The sequence below is a fragment of the Penicillium argentinense genome, assembly GCF_028826775.1.
Source record: "Penicillium argentinense strain IBT 30761 chromosome Unknown utg000005l_segment0_segment0, whole genome shotgun sequence".
NCBI classification, from domain to species: Eukaryota; Fungi; Ascomycota; class Eurotiomycetes; order Eurotiales; family Aspergillaceae; genus Penicillium; species Penicillium argentinense.
The window spans coordinates 5,868,280-5,889,125 of NW_026622664.1; the positions used below are offsets into that span (position 1 = coordinate 5,868,280).

The 20,846-nt window shown below is 48.2% G+C and overlaps 4 protein-coding genes across 4 annotated transcripts; 2 read left to right on the forward strand and 2 right to left on the reverse strand.

Annotated features, from left to right (window-relative positions):
* Positions 1–1,012: 1,012 nt before the first annotated feature.
* On the reverse strand, positions 1,013–1,414 carry N7532_007001 (uncharacterized protein; the record flags this gene model as incomplete). The annotated part of the gene is made up of 2 exons (XM_056619494.1): positions 1,013–1,312; positions 1,376–1,414. Coding segments are annotated over 2 exons (339 nt in total), but the record flags the coding sequence as incomplete, so codon positions are not given.
* An 11,488-nt stretch (positions 1,415–12,902) lies between these two features.
* On the forward strand, positions 12,903–14,237 carry N7532_007002 (zinc finger protein; the record flags this gene model as incomplete). Its single annotated transcript, XM_056619495.1, has 1 exon — positions 12,903–14,237. One exon carries the CDS (start codon positions 12,903–12,905, stop codon positions 14,235–14,237), a length of 1,335 nt encoding a protein of 444 aa, XP_056475654.1.
* A 2,175-nt stretch (positions 14,238–16,412) lies between these two features.
* Positions 16,413–16,709, reverse strand: N7532_007003 (uncharacterized protein; the record flags this gene model as incomplete). The annotated part of the gene is made up of 1 exon (XM_056619496.1): positions 16,413–16,709. One exon carries the CDS (start codon positions 16,707–16,709, stop codon positions 16,413–16,415), a length of 297 nt encoding a protein of 98 aa, XP_056475655.1.
* Positions 16,710–19,550: 2,841 nt separating this feature from the next.
* On the forward strand, positions 19,551–20,621 carry N7532_007004 (uncharacterized protein; the record flags this gene model as incomplete). Its single annotated transcript, XM_056619497.1, has 2 exons — positions 19,551–20,000; positions 20,259–20,621. Coding segments are annotated over 2 exons (813 nt in total), but the record flags the coding sequence as incomplete, so codon positions are not given.
* Positions 20,622–20,846: the final 225 nt, after the last annotated feature.

Sequence of the window (20,846 nt, forward strand, 5' to 3'; positions counted from 1 at the left end):
GGACCACCATACAATACCATCTTCACCAGAAAGCTGCCTTCGATTAGGGCTAGAATATTGGGAATTTAGGTTCATCAGATTCGTCCCAACACAACTTGCCCAGCCGGGATGCGGCACTGGCAGCTGACGAGAGGCTACGAAAAGCTGCAATTGATGACAAGGAGGGGAAGAGGGTGAAAAAAGAAATAAATTAAAAGAATGAATGAATTGAAAAAGCAAAACATAATGAATAAAAAAAAGAAAGACAGGCAGGATGAATGAATAAACACAAAAGGGAAGGTTGTAAAAAAAGAAGGCCCGAGCCCGGGATCGAACCGGGGACCTCGCGCAAGCATGCTCAGAGTTGAACCCTAAGCGCGAATCATACCACTAGACCACCCGGGCTATTTGATAAAATTTCTTGCATCATTTGCTCTCATGGAGCTATTTAATTCGGACGAACATCCAACTCACTCAGATCGGACTGCCCCGATGGGTATACCCCAATTCAAAGTCCGGAGCATTCGGTTCACCTATTTCCCTGCTCCCCGTATGAAGATTCTTATGCGGGTAAAAAAATTCTTTGATGACCCTAGACGAAAAGCATCTTCACTCTGTGCTCTGAAAAAAAGGATAGCCGTGTGTCGAAATGGTGGTCAGGAATGGTCGACTCCACGTATCCACAGGTTTCGATTTTGTTGCGGCTACAATCTCACAGAGTGGAAAAAATACCTTGTGCTTTTCGCCGCACTTTTTGCAGCTATGGGGATCACTGATAATTTCCACTAAGGGTCCTGGAAAACAGAGCACCGAAACGCTAGAGAGATGACACATTATCAACACCACCAACATTTGGGAAATGATCGAAAAATATATAGAATTATCTTACATAAAAAATGGCCCAAATTCTTTATTGAGAATCTACAAATTCTCAATCAAAATATCTGGTACATTACGATCATATAAATCATTCCAGAACATAACATCGTGAAGTTCACCCTCACTCAAATTGGCATTCCACGAAATGTTCTGGCTATGGAGTTATAATCCGACGGTGGATTATCCCCACGGTTCTCCAGCCAAGAGACCCCGCCATTTTTAAGTCAATTAGCTCCACAATTGAGACGTTGTCAATAATGCAATTAGTCGTAGCAACGTTGTTATGCATGAAGATCAAGTCTGGGCCATCATTTTGGCCCGAGAAAGGGATTTTCTCCTCTGACGGACTGATTCGACCGTTCACGAGTATGTTGGGACCTGGTACCACGTAGGAGCGAGCTTGGAGTTTCTCTGGAGATTTAAGATTGTGAAGCTGATGGAGTATCTTCTTGGCCTGTTACTTAAAGGATATCTTCTGGTCGTTTGAAAGATATTGCCATGCAACACACAATCTAACACCTAGAAGCCTTTCTTGCGCAAGCACTTGGCCATTGACCTGGGAGTATGTAAGTTATAGAGCCGATACAGAGGTCCAGTATTTCACATAGTGGGAATTGACGTGCTGAAAGTAAAAAGCGAAAATTATCGGGTTTCGGGCACTATCGACCAGAAAGGGGCACATTCACGTACAGGTTAGTTGTGGAAATCCTTTCTGGATCTGTTCTATATAGGCTCATGATGGCAAAGATGGATGGGATAGGCAGGGCACAAAGGGAATACAGAGGGATCATCGTGCCTGAGTATTATGGATATTGGATCGGAAGTATGCTGCACGTGTACCACGCCCAGGCGGTGTAACACCGGGTTATGACAGCCGATAGGCGTCTCTCGACACGTCGCATATCCCCATCTCCTTTATGTAAAGCCTAAACCCCGATTTGAGACCGGAAGTCTTTTATTCTTCCTGATTATATAGACACTCGCAGCCTCTACATGTTCAATCCTTGATGAATGCCTCCTGTTCGAGGGCATGCCTTCCATGCAAGATGTTCCACATAAGATGCCATCACAGCTGTGTAGGTTGATACTCTGGGCAAGCTACCTGTCTATGGCTTGGTGGGGGAAATGAGAAGCGGGACATTACTGTGATGTAGACCTCGCCACGACCCGAGGGTGACCCTGACGACCCGGACCGCGACCCGGACCACGCAGGTTTTAGGGTCGTAAGGTTAGACCCTGAAATGGGGTCAGGCTAGGGCCATAAAAGTCGAGAACCTACCCTCAGGGTCGAGAACCTACCCTCAGGGTCGTCAAACAAGGCAAACATTGCCAAGTCACGCGGAGCATAAGTTATGCAGATTTTGTCTGTATTTTTGAGTATCTTACTTACAGTACTTAGAGGAGAAGTTTCCTAATTTGGCAATGTAGAATGAATTAAATCAAAACAAATCAAACTAATGAATCAACCGAAAAGACTGCCCGAATCTCGAATTACATATTAGACGTTTCATACCCATCTAGCAACCTTGAACGCTTACGGACTCTGCCTGACACTCGGTGCTGTATCTCCGGCAGGGGTATTGCTTCCGACTCTTGACCATCGTCTTCCTCCTCATCACCTCTCACATAGTCAGCTATATTGCTTATACGTCTTTTGCCGAGTGCTTTTGCGGACGGACCCTGGGCAGCCTGCGAGGTTGGTCGGGTCTTCGAGATAGCTCGGGGCTGGGACCTGGCTCGGAGCTGTGTCGTAGACGCTTCATCCTCTTCATTGTCGCTAATTGGATCAACAGCGAGTTGCTGCTGTGTTCTCTCTTCCTTTGCAGCCTGTATCTCCTGAGCCGAAAGATATTCAGAAAGCATTATTCGCTCCTCTTCATGAATCTCAAACCGTGATGTACACATATACATCATAAGATCTGAGATTGTTTGAGGGTGAAGAGAGCCTCGACGATAATGACAGATATCTCGTGCAGAGTTAAAAAGCCGCTCTACCCCTGCACCACTAGCTGGGATAGAGAGCACATCGCGAGCAAGCCTTGCCATCGTAGGGAACTTATCTTGATGATCTCTCCACCAGGTCAGAGGCTGGGCATTTGTGACTATATCTAAAGGACAAGTCAGTAATTGCTCAAATAGAGATCAAGAAATACTTACTGCTATCAAGATACCTTGTAAGCTCATCTGACTGTGCTGGCTGTGAAATTTGAGACTGCTGCGACTCATCTAGAGCACAAGCTAAATCAAATTCATCCGGTATCGAACTTATAGTCGGACCACCTAACCTTTGATGGTCCTCGGCAAAACTCTCAGAGTACTTCTCGAGGAAGGACTCAAGGCTCTGGCGATAGGCTGCTCGGTAGTCGACCCCAGATCCTGGGTCTGGATCCCAGTCGGGAGTCGAGAAGAACTTGAGTTTATCCTGTGGAGAAAGGATTGTGCCAACTGCGTAGAGATGACTGTCAATCTTGTCGGTGTCTCTGTAGTAGGCTGAGAGCTTGAGTTTTGCTGCTTCGAGGGATATAAGCATCACCTGCTTCCAAGCAACCTTCTTCCGTCGAAGCTGGTTAATCGACTTTTCAAGATGATCAAATAGCTTCTTGTAGACCTTGAAAACCCGATGGATAGTGACATTCTTTGTTTTGCACAAAAGAGTTGTGAATCGGTGAAAAGGCTCAAGAATACAAAGGAGATAATCAACCTGCCGCCACTGCTCCTGGCTCAAGGAAAAGTGCCCTTGGTCATACTGGGAGCAGAAAGCATCGAAGGCCTGCTGGAGCTTCTTCGCGCGTGCGAGCATTAAGAATGTAGAGTTCCATCGAGGAGTAACGTCCTGGATTGGAACTAGCTTTTTCTCTCTTGCCTGCAGGTTGTAGAATGACTCCTGGCGCTGAGGACTTGCATTAATATAAATCGCAAGGTTTCGGACCTAAGGAACAAATTAGATTATGAATCGGAATTAAGTAAGACGTCTTACCTTGCTTAGAGTGTCAACAATCCCTCTTTCCTGCTGCGTCGCCCGCAGAGCTTCTACCCGATCATCAGACCATGTTTGCTCAGCCCTATCATTTTTTGGAATAGCCTTCATCTTCCCAAGAAGACTTTTTAGGCTAATCTGGATCACATGTGCAATACATGGTACCCGAATGAGAGCGACGTCGCTCGAGGATTGTAGACCTTCAATCGCCTCGTTGACACTCTCCATAAGAGTTTTGTTGTTTGAAGCGTTGTCGGTAGTCACCGAAAGCACTCGATTCGTGATCTGATGCTCTTGTAGCAAGTCGAAAACCACCTCACTCAGATTTGCACCAGAATGAGCTCCATGTAAGGGCTGAAATCCAAGTAATATCTCACGGTACTCCCAGTCTTTGTCAATGAAGTACCCAGTGATAGCCATAAAAGCCTGTTTGAATGGAGATGTCCAGCAATCAAGGGCAAGTGATAGCTTAGCACCAGAAGGAAGTGTCTGAAGGATAATCTTTTGGTTCTCACGGACTAGCTCTCGAAGCTGCCGGCGCATAGCTTTAGCGGATGGGATATCTGGCATTGATGGTGCCAGCCGGGCGTAAGAGATAAGATCACGGAACTCAGGGTGTTCAAGGAAAAGGAACGGAAGATGTGACACAGTAAGAAGCTTCGCAAGCTTCTGCTGCCAAATACGCGTATCGAATGCTCGTACGGGTGAATTCTGGGCCTAGGCGTAGAAGTAAGTTAGTAAAATAAAGCCGATAATAGGGTGCTGAACATACAGCATGCTCTAATGCCAGCTTGATATTTGGCTTCTGCCTTTTGGCTAGGGCAGCTTTCCGACAAGTCACCCCATTATAGTGCTTGTTCATTGAAGTTGTTCCGCTATGAGCCCAACCAGGGTGATCAAGAACCTTCTGACATTGCTGGCACATAACTCCTGGTTTCCCATTTCTGTCTAAGGCGACCTGGTCAAAGTATTCCCAGCACTTTGCGCGTTTCCCATCCCAAGTCATCCGTTTCTTCCTCCCAAAGTCGGTCTGAAGCCACCAAGTCACAAATTCATCACTCATTTCTGGAGAATATAGAATGTATGTTCTGATCCGGTCCGGGCAAACGCGTTTAAGGCATTCGGGGGCTTTCAGAGGCTCGTAGACGGTCTGTTGGCTTCCGGAGGGGACGGGGGAGAAAGGCTGAGGTGGTGTAGAATTAGCAACGTATTCAAGGAAATCCGAAGGTGGCGCATCATGTATAGAGGAGTGGAATATATCAGATGACTGAGACATGATGAAGCTGTGTATAAGAAGGAAGGACTTACTGAGATTTTTCTTTGGTGTTAGGCGAAAGGACTTAGGGGTAGAGGTACATGCTGATTCTGCATTATCTGATTTTTTGCTTGATAGATCACATCTAAACCCCGCTTTTTATTCAAATCCTCAAGCTAATTGGTTGACCTTCCAGGGTAGTCAGGGTGACCCTCAGGGTAGTCAGGGTGACCCTCAGGGTAGTCAGGGTGACCCTCAGGATAGTCAGGGTGACCCTCAGGGTAGTCAGACTGACCGTGGGAGGGAATTTCCTATCCTGAATCCCACCCGTATATTATGGCATAGGATAGGATTCCCATAGGATTTCCCTTTCATTGCGATAGCCACGGTCCTTCCTAGGTCACTGACCTAGGTTTTCAAGACCATCACCGCAGGAGTTAGGATAGTGTTTAAGTTCTGCGGAATGTAGTGCAACTATCTCATACATTCGATATATATTTCCGCATCCTTACACACCAATTTCACCAACTTTCTATAAAACACACCACAACAATTCCTCTTAGGTAGAAAAGAGGGCAAGTTTAGTATTACCAAGCCAGAAGACGTATTCAAAAGACTTAATACAAAGAATTACATAGGGGGTGGATGAAAATTGATGGAATCATAGTTAGACATACAGAACAGGTATAAGAAACAGTAATATATAATGATGTGTCAGCGAATTTATTCATCCTAATCAGGAAAGGCGTAAAAGAATTATGCAATTCAGGGTAGTCAGGGTCGTAGTCAGGGTGACCCTGACGAGATTTTATGACCCTGAGGGTCGGTCCGGGTCGTAAGGCTCGGAACCGGAACTGTTGAGTATCACGGTGGCTGAACCTTATGGCAGGGATTGGGAACAGATATATAAGAGGCATCTGGCCCCTGTAATAGATCACTCCTCAAGTCAATCAATAAGATTCAATCAGACAATCACATATCTCAACAGGTTATGAGCCCGGGTGGCGCAACCTTGGGCGCAATTAGGCAGCAGAAATTCAAACCGACAGCCTTTTGACAGCCATCTACAGCTAAGCTCCCCCATTAAGTGAAAACTTGATCAATTCAAGGATCTGACCACATTGATTCAGTAACATGGTGAAAGAGTATCGAAATCAAGAGTTCAAACTCTCTGGATGAGATGAAGTGGATGGAATTTCCTCTACTAGAGAATCCCAGGCATCACACCATCATCACACTATCACACTATCACTATCGCAGATATCACATCGTCACAAGATATCACAGTGACGCCCTCTGTGACTCGTCAAGTGAAACAACACCAAGATGGAAGGGAATTGAACCCCTCATTTAGTGGCTGTCGACGCAACCTTATTGCACAAACATAAGAGCAGATGAAACAATGTCACCTTCTGCAGCGAGCTCAAGATCTGCTTCCTCGCGGTTACCGTCTCGATCTCAAAAAGGGTCATCTCAACCTCCAAGGAGAAGCACTAAACGACAAAGCAGACACACGTGGACCGACGAGGAGCTGAATCTTCTTTCGCACCTTCGATATCTTCATCGCTGGGGCTTCAAACAAATCCAGAAGTCATATTTCCCTTCGCTTTCGCCAAGCGCACTCTTAGGAGCCTACTGGCGCCTATCCACTGAAGACCGCGTACGCCGAGCATCAAAGGGCGCTGCTCCAATCACCACCCCTCGCAATACTACAAGAGACTCTCGCAGTGACCCCAACGCTCAATCTACGCGTCCTGGCCTTGAACAGGAACCAAGTTATCCTCATCATCCTATTTCTTGTCCATTCTCCCAGGCGAAAGGCAGCACTGAGACCTCGATCTTACCTTCGCCAAGTTCTGCTACTGGAGACGAACCTGTAGCCCAAAGCAGCAATGCACATCGCTACAACCTTCGGCCAAACAGACGTACAACCTTCCCGCAAAGGAAACCGCGATATCTAGTTGACCGGCGCCGTTTCCCTCACTTCTCCAAGTCGTACAGGTACCACCTGAACCTGCACGGGCTGCCGGACAGAGACTACGTCCCGTTGTCCCACACACCTACGCCAGACTCATCGGACCGTAGCCCTTCCGTCGTCTCGAGCCCGCCTAGTGTCGCATCAAGCCTAGAGCTCTTTGGCTTAGAAACGCGTTCCCTCAACTCATCAGATCGTGGTTCCTCGGATATTTCTAGTTTATCCGACGACATCTCCAGCGCAGAATTCTTCAGCTCAGAGGAGCGTCCATCTATACCATGACTGACATCGCGAAATTTGAGCAATTTGGATTGAATACATTCTACAATGGCATCCCAACACTGGATAATGCCAGTGACTGGTTTAAGTGGAATCAGAAGGTCAATGAGTTCATTCGAATATCTGCCGTCGCCGATGATGAAACGACTCCACCGATAGAAGAAGAAGAAGCACGGCAATGGACTCATCGCCAAAAATTCTACTCTGCGATGATCACGGCAAAGCTGACCCACAATGCGGCACAAAGGATCAACGCCTTTGAGATCTCTCGAGTCCACGCACTTTTAAAGGCGGTTAAAGACAACTTCAAACCAGAAGGCACTGGCACATACGTTAACCTCCAGCGACGGTACATGTCACTCACAAGAGAGAAATGCGGAAGCGCTCAAGCCCTCGGAGCCGAGATCAGGAAGATCCATGCTGAGAAACTTCTCCTTGACCCTGACTGTGTGACCTCGGAGATTGAGCGAACATTCTTTTTCATGCACGCATTAGGCCATGAGTATGAAAGTTTCCGTGATCATATATTTCGGCAAATGGACCTTGTTAATGAAAGAGATGCCAATGGTAACATCACGAAAGCGGCGCCCACGTTCGACTACATCGAGAACAAGGCAATTGAGGAAGAACATAGGAAGGGACAATTGAGCAAACAACCAACCGAGGCGCAAGCGCTTCCTGCTCTCGCTATAATCCGAGGGCCAGGTGACAAGAAAGTTATACCAGCATCTGACGGAACGACATGTCGAATCGAGATCGATAACGTCCCATATTGCTCCTTCTGCCGGAAACCCTACCACGTGGACTCTGAGTGCTTCAGCAAGAACCCCAGACCGAGAGATCAGAAGAAAGACGGAAAGAACCACAAGTCAAAGCCAGGCAATCCACATACAGGCGCACGCAAGCCGTTGAAGCGTCGGCCCTCGGATGACGACGATGATGATGATGATGTCGGTGGCCCGAAGGATCCAAAGAAGCCCACCTTCATGGCGACAAAAACCTCCGGAGAAGATGTTAATAAAGCATTCGGAAGGGACGTTGAAGGTAACTTCGCCTTCTTCGACCACATACCAACAATGATGGCTACAAAAACCTTGTCGATCCGTGACGCGTGGATCGTCGATAGTGGATGCGCTCAACACGTCTGCAATAACGTCTCGAGATTCGTACAGATGGACAAGTACCATGGACCACCGCTGAGAAGCGTCGATACCTCCACGACTCCCTCAGGAGTGGGAACAATCAATGTTCTATGCAATGTACGAGGCAGAAGAAAATGGCTTGTGCTTGATAATGTCCTTTACGTCCCATCTGCACACGCAAACCTCGTATCGGTGCTCCAGCTTCTCAAACGAGGAGCAAAAGTCGAATTCTCAAGTCGAAGTGCTAGTATTCGCAACAAGTCAAGTGGAAAGAATCTATACACTGCCAGCCAGTATCACGGGGTCTACGCACTCAATTTATGGACGAATCTCACCTTTCCCTCCTACCATGTCAGTCCACAAATGACTCTTTGGCATAGCCGGCTAGCTCACTTGAGCGATGGGAACCTACAGCGGCTTAAGAAGCAGGCGCACGGCATCCGGGATATGGAACCACGTCAGCCATGCAACCCATGCCTCCAGGGACGAATGATTGAAAGGCCCCACAACCGGTCAGGGCGGAGCAGAAGAGGGGAATATGCCATGGAATTACTTCACATTGACGTCGCAGGACCATTTGACGAGGGTCTTGATGGCAGTCGCTATTGGCTCACCATCGTCGACGACTTCACGGGGTGGTTTGAGGTTATCCCTATACCACGACGACAAGAATTTGTTGTGGAATCACTTCGGTTCTTTCTTGATCATAACGAACGCCCTGAACGAAAATGTAGACGAATACGCCTCGACCGAATCCCTGAGCAAGTGGGAGAAGAGATGAAGTTCATACTGTTCACACGGGCAATCCATGCCGAGGTCACAGGCGTTGATCAGCACCAGCAGAATGGGGTTGCAGAGAGAGCCCATAAGACAATTTATGATCGGGTTGGGCCCACACTAGCACATGCGAGACTACCACCAAAATTCTGGCCAGAAATTGCTCGAACCGCAGCCTTCCTCTCCAACCGGTCGCCGTCATCAAAGATCAACATGACTCCGTATCAAGCTTGGTATGGCGACAAGCCGGACCTATCACGACTCAGAGTGATCGGATCCAAAGGGGAATACTTGATCCCACCCAAGCAGAGGAAGAAGCTCACAGAGCCAAGAACCAGGCCATGCATTCTGCTAGGCTATGAGGGAAATACCAACTACCGTATCCTGCTGGAAGACGGAAGAATCGTTGGGACCCCAAATGCTGAATTTCACGAAGTCCTTACAGCTCCTTCCACACAGACTATAGAAGATGTGGGAGCCAGACGAGACGGCTCACCTGAGGCAATGGCTGCTGCCGCAGGGGGGAGTGAGACGGTGGGACTATTAAATCAACCGTCGGTAGGCATACGGCAAGCATCCGTGCCCGCCTCTGGGCGCCAATTGTCGATGGCACCCCCAGAGCGAGCCCTACCAAAGTCGAGGAAAGATATCTCGCACATACTGCCTCGATCGAGTAACGATAACTCACGAGTGCTAACCCAGTCGAGTGACGAAGACTCGCAGACACCAGCGTCGTCTCAATCGAGTGACGATGACTCGCAGCCACCTGTTGCTGCACAGGGAGACAGGACCTTGTCGCCTACACGGATCGATGATACCTTTGGACCATTTGCAGATGATTTACAAGACATCAGCCAAAGGAATGACTCGCCACCCGGCGGCGACCAGCAACAAGACGACGCTCAACAAGGTCTAGTTTCAGGAGAATGGCAACGATATCCAGAACTCCAACTTGACCGCCCAGTTCATGAAGTGCGACAAGAAGCACTAGAACACCACCCTGAACTCACAATTCGCGCTCCGCAGGTCACACTAGATACTTTTAGTGATAGCGAAGATGAGCTTGCGTTAATGAGTATACCTGACGGGAATGTCATCCCAACGTTCTTAACCCTGGCTGCAGAGGAAACAGAACCTTTTGAGCCAAAGACTCTTCAACAAGCAAAGAACGACGCAAGCTGGCTTGAATGGGAAAGAGCAATGCTTGACGAAGTGAACTCACTCAACCAAAACAAAACGTGGGAGCTTGTTGATCCTCCCAAAGATCGCCGGATTCTCAGCGGAAAATGGGTCTACAAACTCAAGCGAGGACCGCATGGCGAAGCTATCCGTCACAAAAGTCGATGGGTAGTGAGAGACTTTACACAAGAAGAGGGTATTGACTATGACGAAACTTTTGCCTCGGTTGTCAAGCCAATGAGCTATAAAGCTCTCTTCGCAATCGCGGCGGCCCTGGATTTAGAGATCGAGCAAATGGATGTCAAAACGGCGTTTCTTTACGGCTATATAGACCACGAGATCTACGTCGAACAGCCTCACCACATGACCGACGGTACATCCAGGGTCTGCAAACTTCGAAAGGCACTCTATGGCCTAAAGCAGGCTCCTCGGATCTGGTATCAGACACTTACAAATTTCCTACGGAATCTTGGCTTCGAGCCAATCAGCGCTGATCTTGGGATCTTCGTCCGGAGCAACATGTACATCGCCGTGTACGTCGATGACCTCCTGATCGTGGGACCAAGCATTGCGGAAATAAAGAAGATCAAGCGAAACCTCAGAAACCGTTTTCAAATGACAGATCTCGGACCATGCAGCTACTATCTCGGGATGTCCGCCCAGCGAGACCGTCAAAACAGGATACTGTACCTAAGTCAAGAAGCGTATATTGACAAGGTCGCTCGTCAGTTCGGAATCAGCAACGGCGCTCCCGTCAGCACACCGATAGAGACCTCGCCACTTCCAGAGAATAGTCCAGAATACAGATGCCCTCCAGATCAAAGGACCACCTACCAACGCCTTGTCGGATCTCTGATGTATATTATGCTTGGAACCAGGGGGGACGTCGCGTATGCCGTCTCTGTGGCGAGCAGGTATCTAGCAAATCCTGGACCACAACACATGAAACTCGCTCGACGCATCCTGCGATATCTCAACGGCACGAAAAACCTCAGGCTCACGTACAAGGGTCATCACCAGATGCTGAAAGGCTTTACAGACGCAGACTGGGGTGGATGCCGCGACACCAGACGGTCAACAGCTGGATATCTCTTCAACCTCGGGAGTGGAGCAATCAGTTGGCAATCAAAGCGTCAAAGTGTCGTTGCTCTCTCGACCTGTGAAGCTGAATTTCTTGGCCAGACACAAGCAACCAAAGAAGCAATCTGGTTGAGAAGACTCCTCAATGAGTTGAACATGAGCCAAGGAAAAACCGCAACGATTATCTATGGTGACAACCAAGGAGCCATCGCCCTGTCCTCGAACCCGCAATATCATTCCCGCACGAAGCACATGGAAATCCAACGCAAGTGGCAAGGGGAGATCCAAGACCTTGGAACCGTGGAGCTGAAATACATTACAACTACTGAGCAAATTGCTGATGGGTTCACGAAGCCTCTTGCGCGAGGACGATTTGAATGGTTTCGGAGAGGGCTTGGCATCGAGTGACACCTCCCGATCGACGGATCTCGGCCAGAAACCAGGTCTCATGGGTACCCTTTCCTTCTTTTCCTTTAAAGGGTTTTTTGAAGGTTTTAACGGGGCCCTTCACAACCGTGATGGATAGTCGCTGGCACTCTTGACGGTGGTTGCCATCGAGTGGGAGTGTTGAGTATCACGGTGGCTGAACCTTATGGCAGGGATTGGGAACAGATATATAAGAGGCATCTGGCCCCTGTAATAGATCACTCCTCAAGTCAATCAATAAGATTCAATCAGACAATCACATATCTCAACAGGAACCGTCCAGGTCCGGGTCGCGAGTCGGTAGGAGGGACCCAATATCAGGGTCGTGGCGAGGTCTACTGTGATGAACAACACTAGAATATAGTCAAGTAGCACTGTTTGCAAGATCCATCAACCAATCATCCGATATGGTGTAAACGTAGATGACGGTGGGATGGCGACGATTTTTGGTGCGCACAAGAATATAAAATCGTCGCCTTTACACTTCGCGGATTTTTAGCTTGTTTTAGTGCGGGCCGTTGTGTTGGCTTCGGGGCTCCGACCGGGCGCCCAGGTATACGGATCTTATCACTGCCCCAATCAGTAGCGCCAATCACAGGCGGTTGGCTCAAGATCTCCGAGTCCAAGGCGACCCCAACCATGAGCACTCTTCTAAATTAAGATGATTGTCTATCATTTAAAGCCCGATTTCCCGTTCATTTATTTTAGTATATTTATGTTCGACAACGATGGTTGACTGGAATGCGTTTGTCTAAGAGAAGGAATCTAGATGATGAAATGATGACCGGGGGAAGGCGGTGGGATGACCACTAGGCTTAATTAGGCACCCGTGTACTGCACCCCATTAGTTGCTTCTTCAGCCTCTTCTCTGCTCTTCTCTGCCCCTTCATCCGGCGCTTTGCGACTATTCATTACTTTTCACCCAGCGCTTCCGCTTTTCTCGATCGCACTGCAATGGAGGTGTTACGACGTGGTGCCCAGCACTCGAGCGAAGACTCGCCAGTCTCTATGAGCTCCTCTCTTCGTGTAGCTGTCTACCTGAGCAACCAACTTTCTGCTCTACTAGACCAAGAGCATAACGACACTATTATCCGCGAGTTAGAACTACAGGAATGCTCCTCCCCAGACACGATACTTGCAAAAGTGCTCACCCCGCAATCCATTTCAAGTACGTCCTCGTCTTTTGCGCAATTCCAGAACTCACAGCAAAGTCTCCCGGTCGTGGAATACCGTGCGATCGGCTTCGGTCAATGCGGCCTGATATTTGAAAAGCCTGGACACGGATTTGCTTTGAAAATTGCTAAGCGATCCTACGAAGACGCTCTCTGGAACGACCTCACGGTCCATCTGCGGATACAGGAGGCTTTTGACCAACCCCAGAACAAAGACTCTGAGTGCCGTGTCCCTCGACTTTTCTCCTATATCTCGAAAGATAGCAACGTCTGGTGGGAGCAGAATCTGAGCCTTTTCCGGAATGTCCACGCATCAATCTCGCTACCTGCCATGACATTAGTTTCGCAAAGAATCCTCCCTCTGCCTAAAATCGCTCGAGAGATACTAATCAACAAGTATTGCGCCGCTGCATCTCGTGCATTTGTGGCTGCTAATCCTACAAATCGGGATTGCTTAGCACGAATATATTTGGGTAGTCGACGCGCCACAAAAATCCCTCCACCAAACTTCACCCTTCGCAACTTCAACATTTATGTGGATCAACTGGTTGAAATGAAATTTCCTATTGAGAAGCTTGCAGCTTCTATAGGGGAGGCACTTGCCATAATCCATTGGTCTGCAAACGTCGATGCCTATGATATTGAATTTGTTCTCGGTAGTGAAGCAGACTCTAAATACTCGCATGATGTTCTTGCTGACCTGAATCTGACTTCACGCCAAGTGGCCGCGATGCCGCCGCACACTGATCTTGAGTCAATCATAAGCGTCAATTTCCTTCGCCGGACAACGCGCCTTTGGATCATTGATTTTAATCTCTGCCATAGTTGGGATGAGGACACAGCGCTCAATCATCCCGAAGCACTGATCGAGCAACTTGTCGAATCATTTTTTGAAAATGATCCGTACTATCCTCTGCCGCTCGTTAATACTTACCCAGAGAAAGAACTATGGGAACTTTTCAGCTCAAGCTACATTACAAAGGCCAGTAAAGTTCTTCATGAGAAGGACAGACGGCTAGCTTGTCTTCCCCAGCAATTTATTAATGGTTGCATTCAACGGGAGATAGAAAGTCTTCAGAAAGGTCTGGGCCATGGACACCGAGAAACAAGGCAGTGAGGGGGAAAAAATGGCTCTACGCTTCTCAACCTTGGAAATGGTATATTATTAAGATGAATGTTTTTGGTAATGATATTATTAAGAAGCTTTTGCTCTTTTACACAGTAAATGAACTCCCATTCATATTTCACACGATTAATGATCATGAAGTCATGGCTGCGGGCCGGGTTTACGAGAAATCATTTTTTTCCCTGTAGACTATTGACATTGGAATAAAAAGTATTCGAGATCTTAATCAACTGTATTTGAAAATATACGGACAGCCACTTTTAGCACCTCGTCTGTTTTCGTGGTTTCTGCTACGCCGATCCAAGGCTCTCGGTCACTCTCAGAACCTTGGCATCGAATCCAATGCTCTCAGGTGTATCCACATTTTCATCTCCGGGCATTAGATTAAGCAAGCAGGAACATGTGTATAATGGTATCGCTTGTGTTATTCTAACAACGGGGATGCGACAAGTGCAGCGTCGGGTAGTCTCGACTCTCGTCAACCTCTTGGGCTCGAGTTTATTCTCAATGGCTGTGATTGCAGCATTGCCCTCTTTCTCGATCAGTTCGCTGCACAATTTGATGAGATATCGATTGGCAAAGACCTCTGCCACAGTTTCAATACCGACTGTAGATCGGATATTCTGCAAGGCGCCTGCTGGGATAACACTATTGATTGAGGCGGCTAGTCGTGGGCATCTGCGATTTATCGAGTGACTCGTGCACGAGGGAGCTATGGTTGGAGTATGTGCTATGAGAGGAGACGCGTTGCATGCCGCTGCCCTGAGAGGATATACTGAGGTGGTACGTATGCTCCTCGATTCTCACGCCGATATCAATACCCGGGGTGGTGAATATAGCAATGCCCTACTGGCCGCCGCCTTTGGAGGGAGCACTGAGGTAGTGTGAATACTTCTCGATGCTCACGCCGAGGTCAATGCCCAGGTTAGTGAATATGGCAATGCCCTATAGGCCGGTGCCTATAGAGGAAGCACTGAGGTAGTACGCATGCTGCTCGATGCTCATGCTGGTGTCAATGCCCAGGGTGGTAAATATGGATCACCACTCTATGCGGCTCTTCATATGTGTCATTCTGATCACATTGATCTTCTTTTTATCGCGGGCGCAGATCCACTGCTTCCAGATGAACTCGGCCAAACTTCGCTTCATATTGCGGCCTCAGGAAATATGATGCACATCCTCCCTAGCTCTCCACTTCTCGCCTCAGGTTTTAACGACCGGGATAAGCTATTACGAACCCCTCTCCATGTCGCCATCCACCGAGGGCGTATCACGTCTGCTGTCTCACTCCTCGACCTCGGTATAGATCCTTCTATTCTGGACGGTTATGGAGGAAATATCGTGGACTGGGTACAAGAAAACCAAATCCTGATGCAAAAAGTTCAAAACCATTGCCCTCAGACTCACTCGACACCGAATGAGACTTAGTACTCTACTATTCGTCAATCAGCAAAAGTGCATACACTTGGCCGAACTAACGTTGTCAGTGCAGAGAGGCTTATTTTCAATCCTTCGTGGCTATCAGTTTCTCTCTTCTTGCACCTTACAACTACACGAACAAAGTATAATAGTGCCGTTATCACCGATAATGTATCGCAAATTAGTGGGTGTTGTTATCACCAGCTAGGTACTGTGTACACAGTTAAGTGGACAGTCTGTATGCTCCAAAGCAAAAGTCAATTGATTCCTGTTGATAGATGTTGATGTTCAGTCTAGTTGGAAAAACACCCCTAGATCCCACACGCCGGCCTTCGGCGGTCACAACACCGAGGCCACAGCCCAGCGCAAGAATGCGTACACCAAGCAAGGGATATTATCCATCGGTCGCTAGCAGTGGGTCACAGCCAGTTTGTTCTGACAGGAGAATATATCCCGACAGTGGGAAAATGGCCTGTGTTACAATAGTTGGCATAAATTTTCTAAATCGGAACGTCGATATCAGTAGGAAGTCTAGCACGATATTGATCAAAAACTTGCTCGTGCTGATTATCAAAGGGACGTCCGGGTTATCCAGCGCTCTGGTTGACGAAGAGATCACCGCTCCGGCGGCAGATGTCAGGCATTGGATAGAGAACTAGCATACGTAGGCAAGCGAGGCATGTCGCACTTCAGTCGGGACAAAGGCGGCTTCCAGCTTCATTGAAGTTGCAAGAAATATAATGATCATCAGAAGCCTTGTGCTGCACTGACAATGATCATGGTCCAGGCAAGATTCAGCCGAGAGTGAAGGCTTCGCGATGACTTGTCCCCAATATTCAGCCATGCAGAGCGAGGAATACCATCATTCAAGACCTCAAGAATGATGTCGATGTATGTGTATACATCAGTTGTCACTACCTCGCCGGAGCTCAACTTGGCGACCCATAGCTTACTCAAGGTGCTGTAAACGGCGGGAGGGGCAAAGGCAAGTAGATTAATGATTGCTGATCTAATAAAACTTTGAAAACTGCGGCCAGCATCCATCCTGACTTCATCCCTAATATACGAACGTCTCTCGACTCCAGAACGCACGTGTTCTAGATGACAACTCCCCCGCTTCGCCTGTCCCTTCAGTTTGACGAGCAGCTTTATCTTGTATTGTTGCTGATGTTGTGTTGGTCCCCATGTTGTTGGTCTTTCTTTGGGTAAGTTGTGCAACGTGCAACAGTGAGGAAAAGAAAATTGAGAGTTCCCGTGTGATGAACTTCTAAGTCTTGGAGGATAACAACTTGAATGCGGGGTATTATATGAGGGGTAGTTCAGTTAACGTACCAGGTAGTTAATCAAGAATGCTATTGCTATGGGCTATGGGCTCCCGCTACCTGCACCCAAGTTCACATCTTATGAAGATTCCGATTTTGCCCCTAAAATATGATCTAATGAGGCGATTGGGCTGTTTTGACCGATGAACAAGAATTACGATGAGAATGACGCACACTTGAGCCAGATACCTACGGTCAGCATTCCACAAGTCAAAATCGAGGCCCCGAGTCTAACACGTGATCTCTCAGGCACGCAATGACTACAATGAGGGCAAGGTAACGGACTCTATGACATTTGAAAGACCCTTCGAGCACTTTGATAAATTCTTGGCTTTGGCGGCATCATTGAGAAACTGTGCCACGGGCTTGCCTGTTTTTGACGATTTTCACCGTGTTCCTTCTGTCATCAACTGTCGTGCCTCCATATCGAAGAGAGCCAATGATACAGCCATGCCTCAGCCTTTGCATGTTGGCGGGTAGAAGACCGTTTTCATTCGTTCATATGAGACGAGCTGTGCAAAACGCAAGGCACGGGCCGCCAGATTTTCAAGAGGGACGGCGGAGCATATAACCCCACTACCCGCGGATCACTCTACGCCAAGCTGATCACGGCTCTCGGCAGAGGTGTTATCCCGGAAATGACGACGATACTAGGCACTAGAATGTCCCGTGGGTACCGACCTAGCCATGATCAGTGCCGGTTGACCAATGGCCGCAGAGCAAGCGTCGACTTGGACTCTGTGCAAGGCGTGAGCGTGACTCGATCCTGAGTGACACGAAAACAAGAGCAACTGTATAATCCTTCTATCTATGGCGATGTGCAGATGCCAAGAGATCAGGCGCCAACGCGCTTTCTCGCAAGGACCCCCTTTCCGTTCTCCAATTAAAACCACCAGGCGTATATGATATATGTAAATCTCCCTTCATAAATATGCATTTTGCAAAGGTAGCGTTGAATGCTCTCTTTAGTTCCGATGTCTGTCTGCTGATCACACTATAAAGGAGACATCTTGAAAGCGTTGGCGATGCTAATAAAAGTTCTGACGAGACGCAGCCGACGAGATCTGCGCACGATAGGTTAGAGTACTATCACTTGCCACTCGAGAGCTCAAAGGCAGCATCTTACAATCGAGATGAAAACAATTATATATAGGATGATGCGGATCCTGTAACTATTAAAGAGCTGCAGTCAACTATTGAAGATCTGCAGTCGATCAGAGAGCAGCAAAGCCAGCCGCCCCACTAGCCAGCTCGCTGATCGATATTGCCTTTTCCACTATGACACTTAGCGAGGTTTGCCAAAAGTGCTATAAATGGAAGTCTAAACCCTCCATCATTAATAGATAGATAAGGTCTCTTACACCTCGATTGTCAAGCACTACTGTGTGTCATATTCACCCATTGACATTGTACCTCCTAATACGAATTCACTAGGGCAAGAAGTTACCGTGATCCTCAAAATCAACTTATTAACCACGCAACCTTATACCACCTGTATGTCTTGCCATAGTGGTAACTGACGAGGACGAAACTGACACCAAAAAGACAATGAAGCTTTCTGTGGTTGCTCTTACAGCACTTTTTGGCATTGTCCTTGCCAACGACACCGTTCCGATGCCCCCCGACGCTCTTGATGAATGCAGAAGGGAAACCCGTACGCAGGGTTTATGCTGTAAATACTCAGACTGCAAATTTTGTCTATTTAACCAGCGGTGTTGCTATAAGCCTGGGGCCCCAGAAAAAAATTATGGGTTAGGGATGTGTGCGTGTGGAGTCAACAACTACCCACAGGGAAAGTGCTTCTAACAAAGGGCACTGATAGCTGGAAATTGATTTGCCCTATTCGCGGTCCGTGACTTGAAACAACTGCACATCTTCCTGCTCCAGATATTGTCCATCCTTGCGAGTGTTGACCGTTTTCATACTGTTCTATTCTAATCCTGGGGGGTGGCATTAATATAAATGCCTCTCGGTTTTCCAAAAGACCCTCATCCCGTGTCGACCGAGGTCCCCTCTCAAAAACTCGGAGGGTGAGACATAAGAACAAACAGTCTAAATGGCTGATCTCTCGCCAGAAATTGCACTCCTTTATCGTATGTAATCACATCGGTCAAGTTTCAGATGTGCGATTTGCTATTAAATCGAGCCTAATCCAAGATGCCACCTGTGACGCAAGCAAATGTCCTTCCACAGAGTCCATCAGACCGCGAGCGACCTTCAAGGAACTGTATCCCGGTCTCGTGATCAAGCCGGAAAAGATAGACTAGGAAAATGATCGAGCAACTACTCCTAAGAAATGAACGGATCACGCGGATAGAGACGCTCCTACGCAAACGACAGATCAGAAATTTTCGAATCCTTGAATGTGCTATGTTGACACTTACTACATCAGAGGATTCCTCTCTCGAGGGTGGTGAACAAAGATGGCGCTTGCAACAGGATATCGACCAGCTGTCCACTCAAGGCAAACGGATACTAAGAGATATGCCTGGTGGGGAGCGTGGTCGTCAATGGTGGGCGTATATCTATCGGTTTCTTCCTGAGCGCTAAACAAGTCAATAGATTTCCTCGGGAGCTTCGGGTGAAGGAGATGTCGGCTGAGCTGCGAATCGTGAATATATTTAATGACCAAGGGACGCGTAAATCAGTGCAACTCTTACCAGCAATATTACCTGACAGATATCATGCTGGTTCCCCCTCATGGCTAGTCATTGGGGACTTCAATCTCCACCATTCAGTCGGGGGGGGGGAGGGTGCTGAGAAAGACGCTGAGGCGGATGAGCTCCTAGACGTGCTGGAGGTGGCAGGACTAGATAACCGGCTACCGCAGGGCGCAGTGACCAGGGAAAGAGGTGGAAATAAGACAACCATTGATCTAGTACTGGCGTCTCGTAACCTGCGGGAACGAATTATCAACTGTGGGACGGATGTCAAGGTTCATGCTGATTCAGACCACCTACCGATCCACACGTTGCTGGACATCCACACTTCACTAGAAGAGGAGCCTGTCCCCGTCGGAATTGGAAGACAATTGATGAGAAGAAGCTCTCGGAATTCGTCACTGCTAACCTCCACGGATGGCAGCCGGTGCTGGAAAACTCTCACCAGATCGATGCCGCCACGGCACACCTGCTAGAGGTGGTCCAGCGAGGCATCCAGGAATCAACTCCATGGGCACTCCCTTCCCAGTGCGCCCGCGAGGGCTAGAATGAAGAATGCACGCAGGTGATCAAAGCCTGCAGACAGGCCTTCCGGCGGCAGCGCGACTTAGGAGGATGATCACCAGGTATATGCTGCACTCCGCAACCGGAAAAGCAGGGTGATTGGCAGGACGCTGAAAACTGGCTTCCGAAACTGGGTTAAATCGGCCACTGAACAGGGCCCCCGGGGCCTCTGGAAAGTATCGAAGTGGGCCAGGAACAGGGACCAGAGCAGTGGCAGCAGTATGATACCGCAGCTAAAGATGCCAGGCAGCTCCGCCTCGCCTGCGAAAAGCAATCTAGAGAAGGTCAACGAATTAATTTCGCTGTCTGAATTGATTCGTTATAGCCCGATTTTACTGTACTGGACTTCAGATGTGTCCGAGGAAGGCGGTGGTGGCTGGCAACACTTGCCCCAGTTTGCTCTCACTTAAAGTTCCTGTGCGTCCACTTCTCGCTCCCGTCTTCTTCTTCTTCTTTCCCACTCTAGTCAGTCAATGCACACATTTTCTGCGCTACAGCTATGTTCAACCACGATGATAAGTGTATGTAACTTGATGTCAACTGGGTGATAAATAGATGAGCGCCGCTTTAGCTTCGCGCGACTTGGGTGAGAAGGGTGTGTGGGGAATAGACACGGTGAGAATAGTGTGAGCTTG